General features: G+C 43.5%; 1 protein-coding gene across 1 annotated transcript; it reads left to right on the top strand.

Moving 5' to 3' along the window:
- Position 1: 1 nt before the first annotated feature.
- On the top strand, positions 2-11,004 carry TMEM179 (transmembrane protein 179; the record flags this gene model as incomplete). Its single annotated transcript, XM_019551160.1, has 4 exons — positions 2-300; positions 7,052-7,189; positions 8,988-9,066; positions 10,799-11,004. Coding segments are annotated over 4 exons (696 nt in total), but the record flags the coding sequence as incomplete, so codon positions are not given.
- Positions 11,005-21,353: the final 10,349 nt, after the last annotated feature.

Here is a 21,353-nt window from a genome sequence, read left to right as displayed (position 1 = left end):
GGCGCTGAGCAATTTCCTCTTCGCGCAGTGCGTCTGCTACTTCCTGGCCTTCCTCTTCAGCTTCATCGTGGTGGTGCCGCTGGCCGAGAACGGCAACGACTTCCACGGCCGCTGCCTGCTCTTCACCGAGGGCATGTGGCTCAGCGCCAACCTGACGGTGGAGCGGCAGCGCTTCACGGTGCAGGAGTGGGGGCCCGACTCCGCCTGCCGCTTCGGCGTCTTCACCGGGCTGCTCTCGCTGGTGCTGGCGGCCGCGCAGGCCTGGCGCACCCTCTTCTTCCTCTGCAAGGGCCACGAGGAGTGAGTACCGCCCGGGCCCGGGGGCAGCGCGGCTCAGGGGTGCCCCGGGGCGCGGGGGCCTCTTCTCCGGGGGCCGCAGGCTCCTTCGGGCGCTCTGCTCCGCGCCCCCCGCCCTCGGCGCGCTCCCCTCCCCGCTTGTGCCCCGGCGCTTAGTTGCCATCCTTGCCTGGAGCCTGCCTGCCTGGGGGAGGCTGCGAGGTTACGTGGCGAGCCCGCACCCCGAAGGATGACAGCTAGGCCTGTTCTTCTCCGGCTGACCTTAGGCCAGAAGCTGTCCGCATAGGTCAGGGGTCAGGCTGCTTTATCCACTTTGCTCCCTTCACAAGGGCCATTTGTAGTGATTATTCCCCTCTATTTGGCACTGAAGGCCATTTTGGGCCCCCCACTCCAGAAGGGATGGGGACACGTTGCGAAGAGTCCAGCGGCAAAAAGGGTTCGAGGGCCGGGGGCAGGAGAGGCTGAGGGAACTGGGCTTCTTTTGTCTGGAGAAGAGGTGCCTGAGCGGGGATTTAATGGGAGCCTTCAGCTGGTCACCAGGAGGATGGAGCCAGGCTGTCTCATGTAGAGTCTAGATGATGGTTTGCATGGGATGGTTTCTCTAGGGATGATCCTGCCTCAGGCAGGGGGTTGCACTAGATCAGCATTTCTCAACCAGTGGGCCACGACCCAAAAGTGGGCCACAGGAATATATGAAAGGGTTGCGAACAAACTTTAAAAATGGTCAGCTTTAAAAATGGATTCTTCTCTAAAGGAGAAACGTGGGAAACTGTGGGTTTTCCTTTGCAGGCTGGCAGAGCTCCAGTCTGCAAAGCCCCCACCTGTACTCTGGGGGTGGGGGGCAGCAGGTCGGGAGCGAGGGGCACTGGTTCAGCACTGGCCATCAATGTTTACAAATGGGTCTTGGTACAAAAAAGGTGGAGAACCACCGGACTAGATGACCTCTGGAGGTCCCTTCCAGTCTCACTGCTCTGTGACTCTATCTGTGACTTTTCTAACGGGTGGTGGGTAACAGGACAAGGAGCAAAGGTCTCAAGCTGCAGCCCGGGATGTTGAGGTTAGAGATGAGGAAAAACTCTCTCACTAAGAGGGCAGGGAAGCCCTGGAACAGGCTGCCCAGAGACATGGTGGAGCCTCCATCCTTAGCAGCTCAAGGCCTGGGTAGGCGAAGCTGTGGCTGGACTGAGATGGTTGGAGACGGGCCTGCTTTGAGCAGGGGGTTGGGCGAGGTGGCCTCCTGAGGTCCCTTCCTACTCGCATTTTCTATGATTCTGTAACTGAAGCAAAGCAAATAGATCATCATTGGAATGAGTTAAAAACTACCTGCAGGGCTGTGGCATAGGAGTTTCGTGCCCAGGAGCAGTGAACAGGCAGCAGCGTGGCAGAACAAAGGCTAATTGCATGGGTGAAACATCAAGACCATTAAACAGAAGAGAGGGTCATCGACACGGTTGGAATGACGAGTTTAGAAGGGAGCCGGTAGACGATGAGAAGGGCCCTATCGAATTCATGGTGGAAGCGGGCTGTACTGCGGATCCTTTAATCTTGCAGGTTCCCTCGCAACTGCCCCCACCACTGATTGATGGAGGGCCGCGCTTGCAGCTTGCTCCTGATCGGCTGGGAAGCGAAAACCACAGTTTTAAACCTGGCACCTTGTTTGCCTCCCCACTGCTGATTGGTTAAGGGGTCCCGGTGCCTCTGCTTCTTGCTGCTAACGAGAGGGGAGGCAAAAACGGTGCCATGTTTAAAACTGTGGTTTTCACTTTCCTGCCGATCAGGAGTGAGCTACAAATGGGGACCCTCCACCAATCAGTGGAGGAGGGTCGAGGGGGCTCACAGGGGAACCTGTAGGATTAAAGGACCACTTCCGCCGTGAATTTGAACCTTTGACCTTCACTCTCATCCCTGTTTTGTTCTTTAGTTGTCCCCCATGATGACTTGATGTGCATTTAGTAGCCCCCATATAATGGAGGGCTTTTAGTTTTACTTGGTGGGTGTTATCCCATGTTCCCAATGCACATCAAATAGGCCTGACTCCCAACCTGGTGTCCTGCTTACAAGGCCTCCCAGCTCTGCTAAGGCATGTTTTACACCTCCGTTATCACCCTACAGTTTGCTGCCAGTAAGGTCAGCACATTCCTGTAGTCAGCTACTGACTTGATCACTCTGAATTCTCGCAGACACTTTCAAGCTGTGCACTGAGTTGCTGCTAAGAAGACAGTGCTCGCTGCTAAACGCCATGTGAGCCAACAGAGCAGATCAAAAGATGGGGGGAAATGGGGAACATCCAAAAAACTGTCTTGAATTATTACATGGTGCTAAACCTGTGGCCTCACTGTTAGGTCACTTACTATACCATTATCTAGGTGAGAGGCAGTCCTGGCCCTAGAGAACTTGCAGGCTAAGCAGACAAAACAATGGGATAACAAAGGCACAAAAAACCTGCAAACTTCAGCTGCTGCTTTGCCCTGCCCTGTCCCCAGCTGAGGCCTCCTTGCCTGGGGATGGCTCCAGGGATCCAACCGTCCCTTGCTGGATCCTGCCATGTGCAGTGGGTGGCACGGTGAGACTCCTGATGGGGGTCAAGGCCTCTGGCCACAAGGTGGGCCCTTCCCCTAGTCTGGCTTTGTCCTCCCCTCCCTATGTATGGATCCAGGCAGGCATGGAGGACTTCCAAAGCTAGGTCTGCCAGCTACCCTGTGCCACTCTGGAAGGGGCCCTGCAGCTGGCTCATGGATGGGGAGAGGCTTTGCATCACCAGAGCAGCACAGAGAGCCGGGGAGGATCCTGCCTGTGGTCTGGGGGTGGTCTGAGAGTCCATATGTTAGACGAGCTGAGTTTCAGGGCACCTGTGTGCTCCCCTTCCTTGCCTCTGTCAGTAAATACCATGCAGTGCATGTGCATGAGAACCTCTGAATTCAAGACAATTGTTTATTGGGTCTTTACCATTTCTCCCCATTTTTGACCTACTTTCTTGGCTCGTGTGGCAGTTAGCAGCAAGCCTGGTCTCTCAGCAGCCATGTGGTGCATAGCTTAGAAGTGTCGGTAATGATTCAGCAACCGAGTTGGTAGCTGACAACCAGCAGCATTCTGAGTTGACTGGCTCCAAAGTGTAGGGTGATTACAGATGTGCCAGAGATGCCTTATAACTGCTGAGAGACCTTTTCCTAGCTCACTAGTAACCTTTTGTGTCATCTCAAAACAAACCTTTTTGTGCAATTGTTTTCCTTCCCATTGTTTTGTCTGCTTAGCTTCTAAGTTCTTTGGGGGCAGGGACTGCCTCTAGATAATGGTATACTGCCCTGTACAGTGGGGCTCTGGGTTTGGTTGGGGCCCCAGAGCACTGTAATAATACTGTGGAAATAATAGCACTGAAGTTAATTTTCTGTCTCCCAGGTATTTGCTCTCTAGCCCTCCTCAGTCTTATCTGATATTAAGCTGACCCTAGCAGATTTGCAGTAGAACAATGGAAAGTTGGCCCAGGATTGAAACACCCGATAATAAGGGTGCTAATGGCATGTGCGTCACAGATGCCACAAGCAGCCTCTGCATGTGGGGAGGGGAGAGGCAGCACAGTGGAAGATAGGGTAGGATGTGGAAAACAGAGCAGCAGATGAGGCAGGTAACACAGGGTGGGGAGCAGAAAGCAGAGCAGCAGATCTGGCAGAAATCACAGGGCAAGTAGTAGAAAGCAAAGCAACAGAGTGGTCAGGGGAAGGGGATCAGAGTGGCATGCCTAGTTGGTGACTTGCCCTGCTCCACTGTCCTATAAGATCAAACTGTAAGAGGAAAATTTTAATATATTTTAGGGGGGGGGGAAGTTTTTTTTTTTTAAAAAAGGAATAAACTTTAAGTAGTTACAGAAATTTGGTTCAGTTTTTCAGTTCATTTTTTAAAATCACTTTAAAAAGTCTCTGAATGCTGAGTTTTGGACAAGGTATGCATGGTGTCTGGCCTGTTTTCAGATATGGGTATTTATTCTGGTTAGCTGGGCAGGTCTCTCTATTGAAAATTGTTTTTTTTATGTGTAGTTTAAGGCTTTCTTGTGTTCTCTCTGAACTAGTGCTCTTCATAGTCTATAAAATGTTCTATCAGGTAGAAGAAGAGCTAGAAGACTGCTATATGTGTGAAAACTGAGCTAAAGCATGTTGTCCTAATTAAATATGCTAGCCTGAAATCTTATGAGATTAAAACAGGACAGTATTTAGCCTGTCTAATAAAACACAGGGAGAGAAAAGCTCCACCTTGCGCTCAGATCTAACACTGAAAATCTAACATACAAGAGTAGCAGCCCAAGTGAAATACTGCTGGCGTAACCTTGAGCAGATGCCCCTTCATTTTTCAAATATGCATGAATGACTGATCTTGAAAATGGTCCTTCGTTTTTGGAGAGGTTGGGGATCTTGGACTTTTTGGGCATCATAAATGATGACCATGTTTCCTCATTGGAGGTAGTTCAGGAAGGAGTAATTCCCTTGCATTCTCTGAGGTTGATAGATCCTTTGCCATTGACTTTGTTGGAACAGGATCATGACACATTGAAAACATACGAGGATATTCAGCTTGCTGAATAATTTAGGAGGCATCCATTGACAGTCAGGGGCCTGGAGCTACAAAAATGACTATAAACAGAGAATTGGGTGAAGACAGAAAGGAGACTATTACCTAGGTCAGTGAAAGGATTGTCTGGATAGGGGGGCTGTGCACATGCCTATCTTGTGTCAAGGGTACATGATTTGTTTGAGGGTGAGGTGGGAAAACCTGAAGCAAGTAAGCTTTCTAGTTGGTCAGAGTTGCTTGGCTATCTGCACAGCACAGCATTGTGCCATGTAGCCATTCCTGGGGATGCACACATGGTAAGAATTACAGCCTTTGCTAGCTAGCTGTCAAACTGTATAGTGATTGGCCTTACAAAACCATTCCTGTTCTGGTGATATTATTATCTCCAGTGGTACTTCACATTTTTATATAGGGGATATCTCTGAAGACTTTACTACTTTTCAAGCCAGAATTCAGTAGTAAAACATGCCTACTCTATCCAGTTTTAGAGGCTATAACAAACACCATGAAAATAGATACGAGTCAGGGCAGGACATTACACACAGCTGTCATATACTCATTCTGGCTCTCTCCACTAAGTGGATGAGCCTTTGCTTTCTACACTAGACCTAAACCAAAGTCTACTGAAGTCAATGGAAAGACTCCTGGTGATGTACCAATATCCTGTGGATTAGCTAGCTTCTTGCTTAGTCTTCTGCTGTGCATTTGAAAAGTCAACCATTTATCTCTCTATTTTTTATAACTGGCATATCATTTTTGATTTTGCAATTTCCTATATAGAAGCAATAGCACTGTACAACGTGTATGAGCTTAATTTTGGTTGTGGGCAAGGTGAAGTATGCACAAAATTAAAGGCCTGGGATACCTCACTCCCAAATCTAGGTCTGCCACAGGATCCTTGTGTAGGCTTCAGGCCAGTTACTGTGATTATTTTGCTCTTTCCTGAGTCCTTAGTTTAATATGGAAATAGATACGTTATTTTTTCTGCTTAACAGGATGTTCTCAGGATTAATTGGCTTGCATTTTAAAGATGAAAAGCACGGTGTTCATCTCAAGCATTCATCATTTGTATTTAATTTTGTCATTACCAAACAATAGCACATATAAGTTGACATGTTAGAGCTTGCTTCTATGGCATCAACGGCAAAACTCTCCTGATTTTTGGTAGAAGCAGGATCTGGCCCTAGGCATAAATGCCCCAAGCTACACAGCTCATTCCTCAACAACATGCCATGCTGAAATACTGCTCCTTGAAGACCCCAAACTGCTAGACAGCATGATGATCTGTCCTTGATCCTCACACGGAAAGCAGGAAGAATATCCTTTGAGTTTTTTGATGAGAAACTGACTTCAGTGGGTGCCACATGGACTCCCACATGGGAGCAAGGGATGTATTTTCTGGGCCCGGTGCTGTGCAGGTGCAGTATAGACCGGGCCCAGGGCTCCCTATCTTTGCCACCACCCAGGGGAGCCCCATAAACATTGGTTCCAGGCTTGTTCCTGCTTTTTGCCCATCTTGTTCAGGCATTTTACATTAGCACCCTAGGCAGTCAGATGCAAAGCATATGCTTGATGCCTGCCCTGGGTTCGAAATGGCAGAGCAGAGCAGTGTCACAGGGGGTCAAATCCTCAGATGACATGATAGTTATCTCAATATTCATCTGATCCAGCCTTCCATGCATACTACATATATGGGCAGAGCCTTGTCCTCTGAAGCCAGCAATGTTTAGTTGATTAAAATAATTATAGTTATCAGTAGTATTTTGCTTTATTTTTAGTTTTCTTATCATAGGCAATTTTTGTCCCAATTATCATTTTAGTCATGAAATAATTTTAGTTCCACTTACTACATAATTTGAGCTAATGACATTTATTTTAACAATGGTGATTTTCATCATTAGAGCTGATGTAAGCTATGCTGTATGAGAGCAAGTACACAGCTCCGTATTTACGATTTAGAGTCGTATCTTCTTACGTTAAAAAAATAAGCAGAAGAGCCTAAGAGGTAAGGAAAATGAGAAGCAACCTCATAACCCTTAGTTTGTCAATCGTATGGGGTGCTTTTAATTAAATCAGAAGTATTTCTAATGGACACTGGTATCTTACATATGTGCCCAGTGCATGCTACTTCGAGAGACTGCTGATGCTGTATTTCAGCTGTTTATGAGTTACATTTTTCTTCCTTTTATTGCAGCTCTTTCTTTTATGCTTTCCTGAATCTGCTGATCAGCGCCTTTGTGGTTTTTGTCATCTTTATTGCCAGCACTATAGTGAGTGTTGGATTTAACATGTGGTGTGATGCTATTACCGAAAAAGGAAGCATGCCAAATAGGTTAGTATTGAAGATTACATTTCCTTTTTCATATGTACCCAGATAAACAGAAGTATTACAAAATGTAGTTATTAAACGCATGGAGAGTAAGCAAGAAAAGGTTTTCATGACGTGAAGGTCATTTATGGTCTGGTTTCTAGACTGGGATCCAAACAGCAAATAAAACTTTCCTTTCTCCATGGGGAAACAAAATGATCAGTTATTTCTGTGATTGGACAACTAGGGAGTAGTCACATGTGAAAATTCAAGAATGCCAAATAGAGGTTAGTATGATTTCAAAAGGAAACATTCATGTTTGCTATTTAATGAGGGAGGGGGTGTGGTCCAGTGATCAGAGCTGGGGACTGGGAGTCAGGGCTCCTGAGTTCCTGTCCTAGGTCTGCAGCTGACCCACTGTATGCCTCCAGACAAGTTATTTATCCTTTCTGTACCTCCACGGACCCATCTGTAAATTGGGCATAAACATATTCTTTTCATAGTGGTGGTATTAAAATTTCCACCACCTGGAGACCTGTTTGAAGGTACAATATAAAGTGCAAAATACTGCTGATCAGCATTGTCATAAAATGTACAAGCTATTCAGTTAATAAAGCAATCTAATGTGTACCATCAATGGTTGGGTTCAGTATAGGAGGCAGAGGATAGTTTGAGATGACTTATAGTATCAAACAAATAACAATGAACTGGTAGGTGACATTTTATGTCATATGATATTGAATAACAGTACTACTGAAGCATACATTTATGTTTTGCATTGTCATATGTTGTAAAATGCCATAGTACAATGTTCTGTTTAGGGCGGCAACGATTTATCGAATTATTCGAATATTCGGTTAAAAATTCTATCTCGATTACAAAAAACACCTAATCGAATATTCGGATAAGAATCCAAGATGGCCGACGCCACTGACCAGGACAGAGAAGAGGCTTCAGAAATCAACCAAGAGATAGAAAGACCACCTCAAAATCCTGGGATTTTTTTCACACCACCAGTAAAAGTCCAAGTTTATTTGTAAAATCAGTAGGCAGCCTCTCTCTTACCATCACAGTATCTTCTCCTTGTTGGAGCATCCGAAACAAACACCCACACAATCCTTTCTTCTGACGTTTTCCCTGATGATGTCAAAAGGTAATGGAGGCTCCTGTGCTTTGTTTTGGCTAGGGGTGAAAGGAACAGCTGGGGTAATGCCAAATGTGTGTTGGGGAGGGGATAGGGGGAGAGAAAGGGGTGGGTGTTGGAAGAGGAGGGTTTCAAACATATTAATGACATTATATTATAACTATTACATTTTTCAGAAGACCACTGCTCACTTAGGGTTAAATGTAGATTTTCCCTACTCTTCAAAAAAAAAAAAAAAAAAAAAGAGAAAAGAAAACAAACCCCAAACTATTCAATGCTTATTTTACCTTAATTTTAGAGGAAATTGGCAACCAACCCAAGTATTGCAATCATTGATTACTGTATATTACATTATGAATTTGAAACTTGCAGCCTTTATTCTGGTGTTTCTGTTCAGGATAAAGGAAGGTGATTAGAACTGACTTCACAGTTCGTTCTAGGAGTAGTCTTAAGATAAAAAAAATATCCTGTATTTATTTCAATGATAGCAGAGTAATTTCTTTAATGATGATGTCATATTCATGTGTTTTTATAGCGATGAGGTTTTGCTCTTAGAAGTCCACTGTGGCTAGGATAATGCTTAAATGTTTGGGTTTTTTTTTCATCCTATGCTTAGTCTGATCGTTCGGACTCTCTGAAATAATTTTCTTTTCTTCCCCTAATGCCTGCCTCTGGTAGCTGTGAAGAATTACAGGATATTGATCTCGAACTGAATTTAGAAAACTCTGCCTTCTATGACCAGTTTGCTATTGCACAGGTAGGTCAGAATGGGATCCCACAACATTCCAGTTAATTTGCTATTTGTGCATCTGGCTAGGGCCATAGGAGCTGATTGAATTGATCCATTGAAACTGATGAGAATTATCCATAGATGTCAGTGAGTGCTGGACCAGGAGCAATGTGTCACATTATTTTTACATTAAAAATAGTTATGGATGTTGAATTTACATCTGCTGCTGTTATTGTTACTTGTTACTTCATGTTTCAGTGCCACCAGATGTTGTGGAAGCTGCCAGGTTAGCCAGATTCAAAAAGGGATTGGACAAATTCTTGGAGGAAAGTGGTAGTGACTGAACATGGGTGCGAGGGGCACAGCCTCTGACTCAGAACTTTCTAGACTTTAGGGCTAGGAACAGAAATGACACTTAAACTGGTGCAAGTGATTGGAAACCGGTTCAAATTTGTAACCCAACAGAAATTCAGGGCACATAAACTGCTTTCAAAATGGCTGAAACCAGTTTAAGATCAACCTGGATGGACGTAGTATCAGACTTACTGTTCTAGGTTAAATTGGTTTATTGAACTTCTCTCCCAGACCCCCTCCAGTTTCAAGTTAACTCAGTTCCCCCAGCATCCCAGGATGCTTTGCACTTCCCCTTAAACCCTCTGTTACAGAGTGGGTGGACTAGCCCTGGCCCAAGCTGGCTGCTCTAGCATTCCTGGGCTTCTAGCCCAAGTCACTGCAGGCATGTGGCTGTGTTTCCAGAGTCAAAAGTGAATGTCTGGTTACTTGCTTAGCATTTCAATCTACACAGCTTAGAGTAGACTCTAACCTATGAAGACTGAGTCAATTCAGCTTCAGGATTTTTGATTGTCTTTACTTATCCAAATGCAGGGGGGTTGCAAGTGAGAGAGGAACAGTGGGAGGGAAAAAACAACCCTGTTCATACCCAGCTCACTTTCCCTTGCAGCATCCACTCTCTGCCACTGTGTGACATAGGAGACAGGGCCAGATGGACCAATGGCCTGACCCAGAAAATGGCAATTCTTGTGTTCTTATAGGATCTATCCCGCATAAAATCAAGTACCCCCCTTATCCAGCAGAACTGGTCTATGAGCAGTTTCTGATCACTTAAACTAGGTTATGTGTAATGTCTGTCCCTAACCCTGGAGTGAATTGCTTTTACTTTCTAGAATGGAAAGTTTTTTAATTCACAAAAACTTTAGTGAGACTGGAAGACAGTTTCTTTTCCAGCTTTACACAGGCTGTTTTACAAATTCCTACCATCCCCTTAAGTAGATAGTCACTAGAACAAACTTCAAATCACAGACTATTGCCACCTCTACAGTAAGATAGAGTTCAACGTGCTTTTAATAGCACATATCACAGTTTTGCTTAGACACACACCTGTCATGTTCATGTAGTTCCTTCATTTATGATTTTTTCTCTGAGAGAGGAGGATTCATAGATTCACAGATTCATTGACTGTAAGAGGCTGGAAGGGACCACACAAGATCATTGGGTCCAGCCCCCCTGCACTAGGGATAGAAAGTTAATGCTGTGATTTCTAGTGTATTCTGTTCTTTTTGATTTTGAATAAGAGGTCACAAACCTAAAAACGTTGAGAAACACTGGGCTGATTCTCTTCATTTGGTATGAATTGGCCTAGCTCCATTGGAAGTTGTCCATCGGAGGACCTGGCCCTTCACTGTGGGTTGGCTTTATCTTTATAAAACATATTAATCTCTCCCTCATCTCTTCTGTCTAGTTTGGTTTCTGGGCTGCTTGGCTGACTTGGCTGGGGATTACCATCCTGGCCTTCTTGAAGGTTTATCATAACTACAGACAGGAGGACCTTCTAGATAGCCTGATCCACGAGAAGGAGCTGTTGCTAGGAAGATCCTCTTCACGAACCTCTTTGCAGGATGAGAAAAGTGGCATGATCTAACATGTTCAGTGCAGGTTGTAAATTTTTCTAATTCAGCAGTGCAAGTTAAAGTCAAGTAAGCAAATTGAATGTGTGAGATCATTGCCTTTCTGAACAGAAATTTAATCTGGAATTGCACAGTCCTTTACTAAGAAATCATTGAAAGACCTATTTCTGTTGAGATATAGACAATGAACTGTATGCTGTGCCATTGATTGACTTACTTTGTTGTGTGTATTGGAATCAGTTGCTATTGGAGATCTAACATGCTTTCCTTGCCGGTTGTGAGAAGGGAATTGTACTAGCAAAATCATGTGGGGCCAACCTTTTTGGCAGGTGTGCCACAAATAAGCCCTGTGCCCTCCCCAAGTGCCATTCTAGTCCCCTTCCCTTACCCATGTAGCTGCTCTGCTTTCTGTTTCCTGCTCTGTATTTCCTGCCCACCCCGCTACTCTACTTTCTGCCCTACCTGCCATTGTGCTACCTGTCCCCTCCCTGATCTGTGTACTACATGCAGAGGTTTCCTGTGCCACACGTGGCATGCATGGTGCAAGTTGGCCACTCCTGTTCTAGATTTCCTCTTCAGTGTTGTCTGTACCATGGTTTTAACAGAATTTTAGCTAGGATTGCTCTGATCCAAGTCCAGAGAGGACCTTTTTACCTCATTTGCTGAATATGGACACAAGGCTGATGGTTTTGCATTCCTGCTCATTGGATTTGGTTTAGAACATGCGGAGTGGGGTTCTTAGGTAGGTTCTTCATATTTGCTGGTTATGATGAACTGCATAAAACATTTGCTACAGTGTCTTAAAAATACTGTCTTATGGAAAGATTGTAGAAAATAGTTATGCTCATGTTTTATCCTAGACTTTGGCATGGCTAACATTTATCGGTGCTCTGTAAAATGTATTATTGGCAGTAGCTAAAGCTTGCATAGTAAGAAGATTATCTTAATATACAATATTAATGCTTGCTCATTTCACATGATCCCTGAGACTATATTCTATTCAACCTGAGTATTAGAGTTTCTTCTGCTATTTATCTTCTGTAATGTATGCACAATTGTTATAAGTAGCTGCATATTAGAGGTATGTATATATCTATCAGCACAGTGAACAGTAAACACAGCTTGGTAATTATATAGGTGGCCCATTTGTCAGTTGGGCTCTTCTTTCTAACTTGAGCTGAGAATTGTAGGGCTCCTTATTTCTACCCTCAAAAGGGAGAAAAAACATTAAAAATAAAACCTACTTAGCGAATGTCATGAAGTTAATTTTACTTGGAAGGTACCCAGGTGACAGGGTGACATTGGGAGGTGAGATGATAGGGTGATAGGCAAGAAAACCCAAAGCTAGATCAAGCAGTTAAGAATACTGATACATTGGATGGGTCCAGAATTTTCATGCCTGAGAATGAGTGCCTTGCTAATATACAGGTAATAATTATCAGGCACAATATGAATCTGTAGCCCAGTTCACTAGAGGGCTTCGGCAAACACTTACCTTTATGCATGGGAATAGTCCCACTGATTTTTTGTTGGACTGCTCAGTGCTTAAGTTAAGCACTGGTTTAAATGCTCTGCTAGATCAGAGCCTGAAAACGTTGTAGCCATCCAGAGTATATAGTTTTGTTGAATACATCTTGCTGAGTTTCCAAGAATCCAAGAGCCAAATTGTTCCCAGGCAATGGAGAAACCTATTTTGGGTGATGTGGAACTACATTCATTTTGCATTTGGAGGAATGGTCTTTGGGAAATTGCAAATTTCAGAATTCCAAGTGGTTCCCAGAGTCCAGGCCCATCTACACAGAGAAACAGTTCCTTTGCTTTGATTCTTTCCAGAATTGAGCACAGTTCCCATAGAGCTGTAGTATCATGGTGTTCTGTAGCTCCAACTTCACATCAGGGGAGGGTTTCAAGAAGATGAAGGTGGAGACCAAATATATTAATGCCAGATCGAGGCTTGAAGTGAAAGGGTCATCCATCAAGTTCCTTCAGCACATATCTCATTTTATGAATGTGATAATACTGCTGATTTCCTCAGCCCTACTCATATGTCCAAAGTAAGGGTCATTCTTTAGCAACTTGCTGGATGGAGCCAGAATTAATATTTTTCCTATGGAGCTTGGGGAACAGTGACACCACAAGCAGCAGGAGTCTCCCCGACATCTCCCCTCCAAGGCACCAGACTGTCATGCTGGAAGTGTTTCTGAGGGGTCTGAGAGGAGAAATGTTGCTGTGTTGTTGAGATTGTCCTCTGTGGCTCCACCCTGTCCGTGTCCTGCAGTTGCAGGGCCCATTCACTCCAGTCTATTCCCGAAAGAAGATTGCAATATTTGATTCATAATTTATAGGAAGCTTAATGTTTGATGATGGAGTAAGCCTAGGATTTTCAAAACAGCATGAGAGAGGCGGGATCCCAAATCTTACTGAAATTTGGTAAGGCCCCTTAGGTTTCTCTGAAAATCTCAGCCTTAATCTCTGTAATACAAACAGGTGAGTCAACTCCCCTGTTTATCTAAGCCAACTTGCTTTCAAAACTTTGTGATGGCTACTTAGGTTATGTATCCTGCTGTGGCGAACTGGCTGTGCCCAGCAGAAACATGCTTACACGCACTGTGCTGTTCTCTGTGGGTTGCCTCCTAAACTGTGAGCCTCAGCGCTGCATCCAGGCTAACGAGCAATGCTGAATGAGGCAGTTAGCGCACCTGCCAGCTAATTAGTGGGCCTGCTGTACTAGGTATTCTGGGTTACACTGCTTCTGATATTGGAGGCATCCCACCCACAGCGTTGTGTGTGTTATGGTATCCCTGCAGCTCACAGGCATTTTACTGTGCAGAGAAAGCCCTTATGAGCCTTGTCAGACTCTGTGCTGTAAGCAGAACAAATGTTAATCAGCTTAGTGCTGTTCAGCTTAGTGGAGCAGTCATGTGGTAAGGCAAAAAACCTGCTTTAAACTGCCCCTCACCTGCACAGCTGTGACTTGCCACTAGAGGCTTGGTGAGCAGAGGCAGGACCTAGGAGCTGTGGGGAGGACAGTCTTGCTGCTCCTGCTGGGCAGAGCAAGTGCTGCAGCCCTGGAGTGCCTGGCAGCTGCGGTGCCTCGCTGTCCCCAGGCTGGCTCTGCTCCCAGCTCTAGTGAGCCAGGCTGCGGGGAGGGAGGGGAGAAAAGCACTGCCTCCCCACTGCTGCTCATACCAGCTCTCCTTCTGGTGTGGGTAGACCAAATCAGTTCAAGAAGAGGTGGGGGGTGGGAGGGAGGACTGTCTCCCCATTGCTACTCACAGTGGTGGAGAGCAGAGCCAGTGTTAATAACAGTGGGGAGGCGTTGCACTGCCCCATGCTTGGACTGGCTCGGAGCTGGGTGCTTGGAGCTGGTCCAAGTGGTGGCAGGAGCCACCATGACCACCAGGTGCTCTGGGACTGTGGTGCTCGCTCCACCAGAGGTGCCTGGAGGTGAGGTGCTGTGCCCTGGCCTTCCCATATGCCCACTGGTTCCTGGGATGCTGGGGGACTTCAACTTGGGCAGAAAAGCTGTGGCTAGTTGCCACAAGTTAATGGAACAGTAGTAAAATTAGATGGATTAAAGAGAATCTTGCCATGGAGTCACATAACATTAAGCCAAATAATGAGTGCTTTAAGCCACTTAAAAGGTGTTAACGTGAATCCAGTGCAGCGGGTCCAGCCAGAAGCTGCCTCAGGTTACCATGTAACAAGGCCCTATTGCTTGAGGGTATTATCCTCTCTTTCCATTGCCCTTGAGTTTCAACACGTGGCTCATTGAGCCAAATATTGAGTTTTAAGCTAGCTTGTCAAGAAATAAAGATGCTGAAGCTCTGCTCTGGACCCAGCAACAAATTCACTTCTACATTGTTCATTTCCCTTTCTTTGACCACCTTTACATAATGCTTCATACCAAGAAGACAGAGGGCAGAGTTTAGAAGCCATCAAATTAGACAAGCCAGTCTAAAGGAAGGGGAAGTTTTCATCCAGATTGTCACAAATAGTTTAGTTGTAACCTCTCTAGGACCCAGGGGGAGGGGGGCAAATAGTTTTTTCTTTGCACTTATGACTAATTGCAGCCAGTGAAAAAACTCCATGCCAGCTCATAATCTAAATCTGAAGTATCCAAGCCAAAATAGGTCTGCTCAGGTGAGGGCCAAGACTGTAAACATGTCCCTGTGTCAGAATGGCAATTTGATTTTTTGGGATTGGTATCACAGCATTCTACACTCTGTTTTTATTATATAAACTGCCGATCAGTATTGAGTGGACTTTGATAATAATGCCATATTATACACCAGATGTCTTTGATAATCCAGAGGCATATCTAATTTGCATTCTCCAAAACTATGCTGGAGAGCCCAGCTGTTAGCTAGGTTATACAGTAAATGTAACAGAAATAAAAATCTTCTTTTTTCCTTTTTGGAGTGTGATAAGGGGTTTTTGCCATTGCTTCCCTAGATTTCTACTGTTACTGCCCATAAGAGATACCAGAAGTGTGTATATACTAGAATAGACTAGTTAAGAATGCGGATTGCTTTTATATTGATGATATAGTCATTATAGTTAAAATCAAACTCAAGGGCCACAAGTTGGCCTATGTAAAATGGTTGATAGTAGCATGATAGAGTTTATATGAAACTTTATTTATGAAAATGCAAATAGTCACTATTCTGTTGCATCCCTCTACAATAGCAACAGTGTATTGATGCACAAGAAATCTACCAAATCATACATTCCAGATGCTGTAGCTTTCACCCTTGCCCTTTTCCGCTTCACTCTTTGGCACTATTGATTTTTCTGTGTTGAGAAATCATGGCTAGAAAAATCTGACCTAGCTCAAAAATAGCAAAAATATTGTAGTTTCCTTAAAAGAGAACAAAGGGAAAATAATTTGGAACAGTGCACTTTTAAAAGAGCATCAAGGCTTGTGAATTCTTATCCCTTAAATATCCAAAGAACCAGCCGTGTTTGGCTTGTGGATTTCCCCTGGCATCACAGGCATGCTTTGGACATTGAGGGGTGCATCATGATTTTGAGGATGCTACAAATTAATTCCTTAGAGAAATATGTAAGTAACAAATGGGGAAGGCTTATCTTAGCATGCCTTTATGAAGCTGTTTAGTAACAGAGATGTTGTTTATACATATGTATCATATACATACACGTATATACATATAAATGTGTGCTGTGCAAAATGGACTGTTAGGTCAATGCCCATGGTTATAATATGAGATGGGTGTAAAATATCATTAAATTGCATGTCATATTAGTTGTTGGGTAGCCTTAATTTTCTGCGCTTTTTTCTCACTTGATATCTCTATGTGTTATTCCCACAGCTTCAGTGATAAGAACAGTTGTCTGTCTTCACTTGTACAGGGATTTTATGATTTATAAAAGACAGTAATATATAGTTAAAGGGAATTACAAGAAGAAGACACGTTACTTTGTTTTGTTGTATTACATCTGTTTTAGGTCGAAACACAAGAATCCTACATTCCTTTTGAACAAAGTTCCTAATGTAATGTAGAGTCAGTTGATCTAGGGACAGAGGCAGATAAGGTTCTTTGGGTAAATCTGATATCCTTTATTAGATGAACTAAAATAGTTGGTCTAATAAAAGATATCAGATTTCCCCAGGACCCTTATCTATCTAATGTAATATAAATGTATTTTGACTCCTAGCTGTCTATTGACTTTTTGATGTAGCTAAGTAACTAATGCTAATACAAAATGGAGACACACTGGAGTCAGCTAGTTCAAATGATTTCTTAAAAGCCTAACCCTTCAATTGCCAAAAATCACTAGAACTGTCTAGCGCAAATCGTGAGATTTCAGCTCAAAACAAGTGGCAGGTTTTTGTAAATAATAGTAAATCAGTTGTAGAGAAAAAATAATGTAAGTTATTGAAGAAAGATTTATTTTGAATATGATTGCAGATTGGTAACAATCGAGAGGGGAGAGCCCATTGGAACACTTATTCATGTTAGCTGATCTGATGACAGAATCTCAAGCCAGATCTTTTCTGATGTAAACTGTTGTAGATTCATTCAAGTCTGCAGACTTATGCTGATTTACATCACCTGAGATACTGGCCCTTTCTGTTTAAAGTTATACTGAATCCATTTGAATACAGGGTCACTTTGCTTGTCACATGCCCTTCACAGTCATATGATTAGATGTTTGGTTGCAAGGTCAGGGGCTCTGCTGCTAATTAACTGAAATTGATGACTAATCTGGACAGTCTCTAAAGACTAATTATGTGGAGCTTTGGCCATCAAGACCTTTTTGAATGTACTTGTTTTCTTCCTGTGGAGATGGCTCATTTATAGCATACTCCAAAACCTGCTGAAGTCAAGCAAAGGTTTTCCACCACCTTCCGTGGGCTTTGAGTCGGGGCCTGATCCTGTATTTTTGTGCACTTGAAGTCCCGTTGATTTAAGTAGGGAAAATAGGGCGCGCAAAGAATCCAGGTCTAGACTTCCAGGTATATGGAGCCTGTACTGAATTTCAGCTCTCAGAAATTCTGGCAGCTTCACACTCCCTTAGTTTACACATTTCCCAGTGTGGCTGCTAGCAGTTAGCCTCTGCTGATTTTTGGGATGCAAAAAATTAATAACCAGCTGCCACCATGCTAAAAATTGATTTTCTGCATCATCTTTAAACCCATATGTCCACATAGCTGTTTTCTGAAAAGTACAATATAAAAGGAGAGACCTCAAAACCAGAGTGATCTGCCATCTATGCAGTGCAAACCAGGGAATGCAGATCCTGTACTCTGTGGTGAATCTGGTGCGTAAGCAAATGCATTGTTTATCATTTACCTCCTCCCGTGCCAACATCCCAACTCCCTATATAAACGTTACTGCTGCCTGACTGGGGTCTCCTGCGTCTTGATAGCAGCAAGAGTTTGGCTGATCATACAGAGTGGTCAAAATGATGTTCTTTTATGGAGGTTTGTCTTGGGATTTTGGTGAACTTTTGTTTCTTCTTCCTAATCAAAGCCCTGCGTGCAAATACTGTTGCATTCCTGGGAAAGTTCATAGCTGGATCTTGAGAGTAAATCTGCATCTAGGACCAATCCATAACCTTTGCTGATGCAAATGCTCAGTTTGCTCTAATTAGCATGTTTGCTTTTCAAGGAAAGGCTCTGGAGACTGCTTTAGTTGTAACCTCTCTAGGACCCAGGGGGAGGGGGGCAAATAGTGCCCTTTTCATACATGTGCTCTGGCCAAGAAGACCAGCTTAAAGACATCCGGTTTTTACTCTTGCAGGCAGTGAGAAAATGCTCCTGTAGCTAACCAACTTAGGACTCTGGTATTAAAATTATTTCTGTCCATGATTGCCTACATTTCTTTCCTATTCTTTCTTTGCTAGAAAGAAAGAGCCTTTCCTGCATTGTCTTTTAGTCTTGACAGACATGGGTTTGGGTATATCTCAAACATTTGCATTTTTCTTAAAGTGACCAGACCATAATCAATTGCTGCTCTTCCTAACACTGTGTTTCTAGCCGAGAAGGATCAGGCAGCTTTTTAACTCTTTCAGAACCTTTGTCATGGTGTCTGAGATGTTAAACAACATATCCACATAATTTATTATCACAGAATTCTGTTAAGTGAAGCTTTTAGTTGTATTTGTTAAGGAAAAGGATGTAAGTGTATAGACGGATCCATGTGAATGTATGTACACTGATTTCTGTACTTTTCTACCTCTCATAGTTGTCTAAAGCAACTTGGGTTTTCCATTATTGAAAGCACCTAAGTGACTTAGAAGCCTAGGTTCCATTTTCAAAGGTAGCTTGAGTTTCAGAGATGGCAAATTGAGTTTGTTGGTCTAGTTTTTGAACAGGAAGGGTAAAAACGCACCTTTGTTTTGGCCCAAGCCAAATTTAAAAGTTTTGAGTGTTTCTTTGAAAATGAAAGAACATAATGTTTTATTCACCTGAACCATGGGTAGAACAATGACCCAGGATGTTGGAGACTTAGTTCCAGTGCCTTCCCTGGTATGGGGGGATTCGGACCATATCCATGACCGACCAGGAAATTGCCCTAACCACCTGGCTATAGAGGATCCGGAAGCTGGTTCCTCTTCTGTCCCTTTTGTTGAAGCTGTTAGACAGTGTAAAGCAGCATTTTTTTTCTCACCTACCACATGCCCCCAAATAAAGCATGCCCTTTGGTTTTGAAAGGCAGAATGTAGGAAAAAAGACTTTTCTAGAGTCATGGCTTAGAACTGTCTTTTTCATGAAAGTGCTACGTGACTGCTACCAGGTTCATCCTGGGACAGCAAGCAAGAGGGATGGAGTGAAGTGTTAACCCTTTCGTAGCTGTGTTCAAATTGGCAGTCATTTTTGACTGCTTATTTGGCTGCTCAACCAACGAACTTGCTGATTTTGAGAGTGGCTGTGAAAGAGTTAACACTGGACTCCACCCCTCCTACTTTGTGCCCAATAGAGAAGCTGGAAGTCATCTTTCAGCACAGTGTCACCATACTTCTCTTCCTCCATGGTTCTATTTCAGTGAAGAACAATAGCCTTTCCACTTAAGTCGTGTGCCCCAATTTTGGAGGGCTGTTTTTTGGGGAAAGGCATGCCCAGAATGCTCTCTACTAAGAAGATAAGGGCAGTCTTCTCTGTGGTGCTAAATATGGGTTCATGAGCAGCGGAGGTAATTGAACTTAGGTCTCCTATGTCCTACATGAGTGCTCTAATCACTGGGATGTTGGGTTGCCCCCACAGCTGGCCCAGACCATCTAGCCCCCATTTTCCCCCTTTTTTTGGTCAGCTGAGGAAAGGATGTGGCAATTTGACTCACATTTATGAATAGTTTTTGGATAGCCAGAACTGTATTTTCTGAGCAAGGTTTATTTTTCATTAAATATTTTTGCTTACCTCTGCTTCTCTGACCCTTAGGCTCTTCTGAAAATTTTATCTCTGTCCTTGTTTCACTTTCGTACAAGTCCACTGAAGTCATGGGTAGAAAAATCTCATGCATAGGACGTACCACTGGCATTTCTTCAGTGTTATCAATTAAGTTAGGTTAGTGGACTATTAGACCCACAGATTTTTAAGGCAAAAGGAATCTCTCTGAATTGTCTGTCATGATCTCTTCTGTAATACTGTCCCTATAACTTCACCCAGTAATTCCTGCCATGGAAGAAATTATTTTTCCCTACTGTGTATATGAACATGAACAAGTCCAATAATTTGTGGTTGAAATGGGGTATATCTTTTACTAAGACATCAGGTCTTGATTTAAAGAGTCCAAGTGATGGCATATTAACCATGTCTCTAGTTAAGCTTTTACAGTGGTTTTAACCCTCACTGTTAAAAAGTGTTAAATGTTGACTTTGATGATTCATGATCAAATCCCCAAAGCCAAGAATTGCTTTTCTTGTTGTATCAAGATCATAATTTAACAAAATCCTTTTGCAAATGACTTCAGACAGCTCCTGCTGTGCAGCAGCCATGTAAAAATGACTTTAGTAGAGTTCACAACCACTGCAGAAGCATGGCATTGCAAAATCAACCCGTTTTAGGAGGATAGAAAATCCAGAAGGTTTGGGGTATCGATTCTGAAGGTACCTTGAGGATGTTAAGAAACAGTGAAGATTTGCCCCCAGCATGCTTTTACTGGTCTTACTCAAATAATGTATGAACCAAGCGAATGCTTTGTTTCCCAGCCCAAACCGTGCGGTATAGAAATCAATATATTGTGATCTACCGCACTGTGATAAAAGGTTTCTGCAGGCTTATTTAAAAAAACGATAGCACTGACATCTCCTTCGCCTGGCTCATTTCATCTTTAAAAACATTCCTGCAAACCTTACAGAGGGTTTTATTGACATTGAGCCGATTAAGCCTTATTTCTTGTATCTCTTTCTATTTGAGACAGGACCTGGTAAGGGGCAATAGAGAGTGCAGCATCCACTAAGTCAAAATAAAAACTAATAGCAAAGAAAATTGTTAGCCTGTTTCACATGAGGAATCTGAACATTCAGATTCAGATGAAGTTTCCAGTTCTCTGTAGATAAACCGGCATTCACTTCAGGCTTAGCTTTGTCCTTGTGGTCACTGCAGATCCAAATCCAAAAGCTTTACATATCGAAGGGTGAATGAACCTTTTTGAAGAGTGCACTCATCTGCACATAGCTTTGATGATTCATTAGCAGGTATGCTGAGCGTGGACATAGTAAAACTCATGGAAATAGCACTTTTTTGAGTGAGCAAACTGAAACCTCTGTCACTGATAGTCTCTGAAAGCTGTGCCTTTAACTTTGGCAATTCAAAGTATACTAAGAAATAATGTCTGGCTGGCCCCTGAACATCATATAGCTGTTGATTTATGGAGTAAAACAGAGAGTTTTGCCAAATCACTGTAAATTTGCCATTATGAG

The sequence above is a fragment of the Crocodylus porosus genome, unplaced genomic scaffold, assembly GCF_001723895.1.
Source record: "Crocodylus porosus isolate Cpor-Errol unplaced genomic scaffold, CroPor_comp1, whole genome shotgun sequence".
NCBI classification, from domain to species: Eukaryota; Metazoa; Chordata; order Crocodylia; family Crocodylidae; genus Crocodylus; species Crocodylus porosus.
This window is presented reverse-complemented; position numbering and strand designations above follow the sequence as displayed.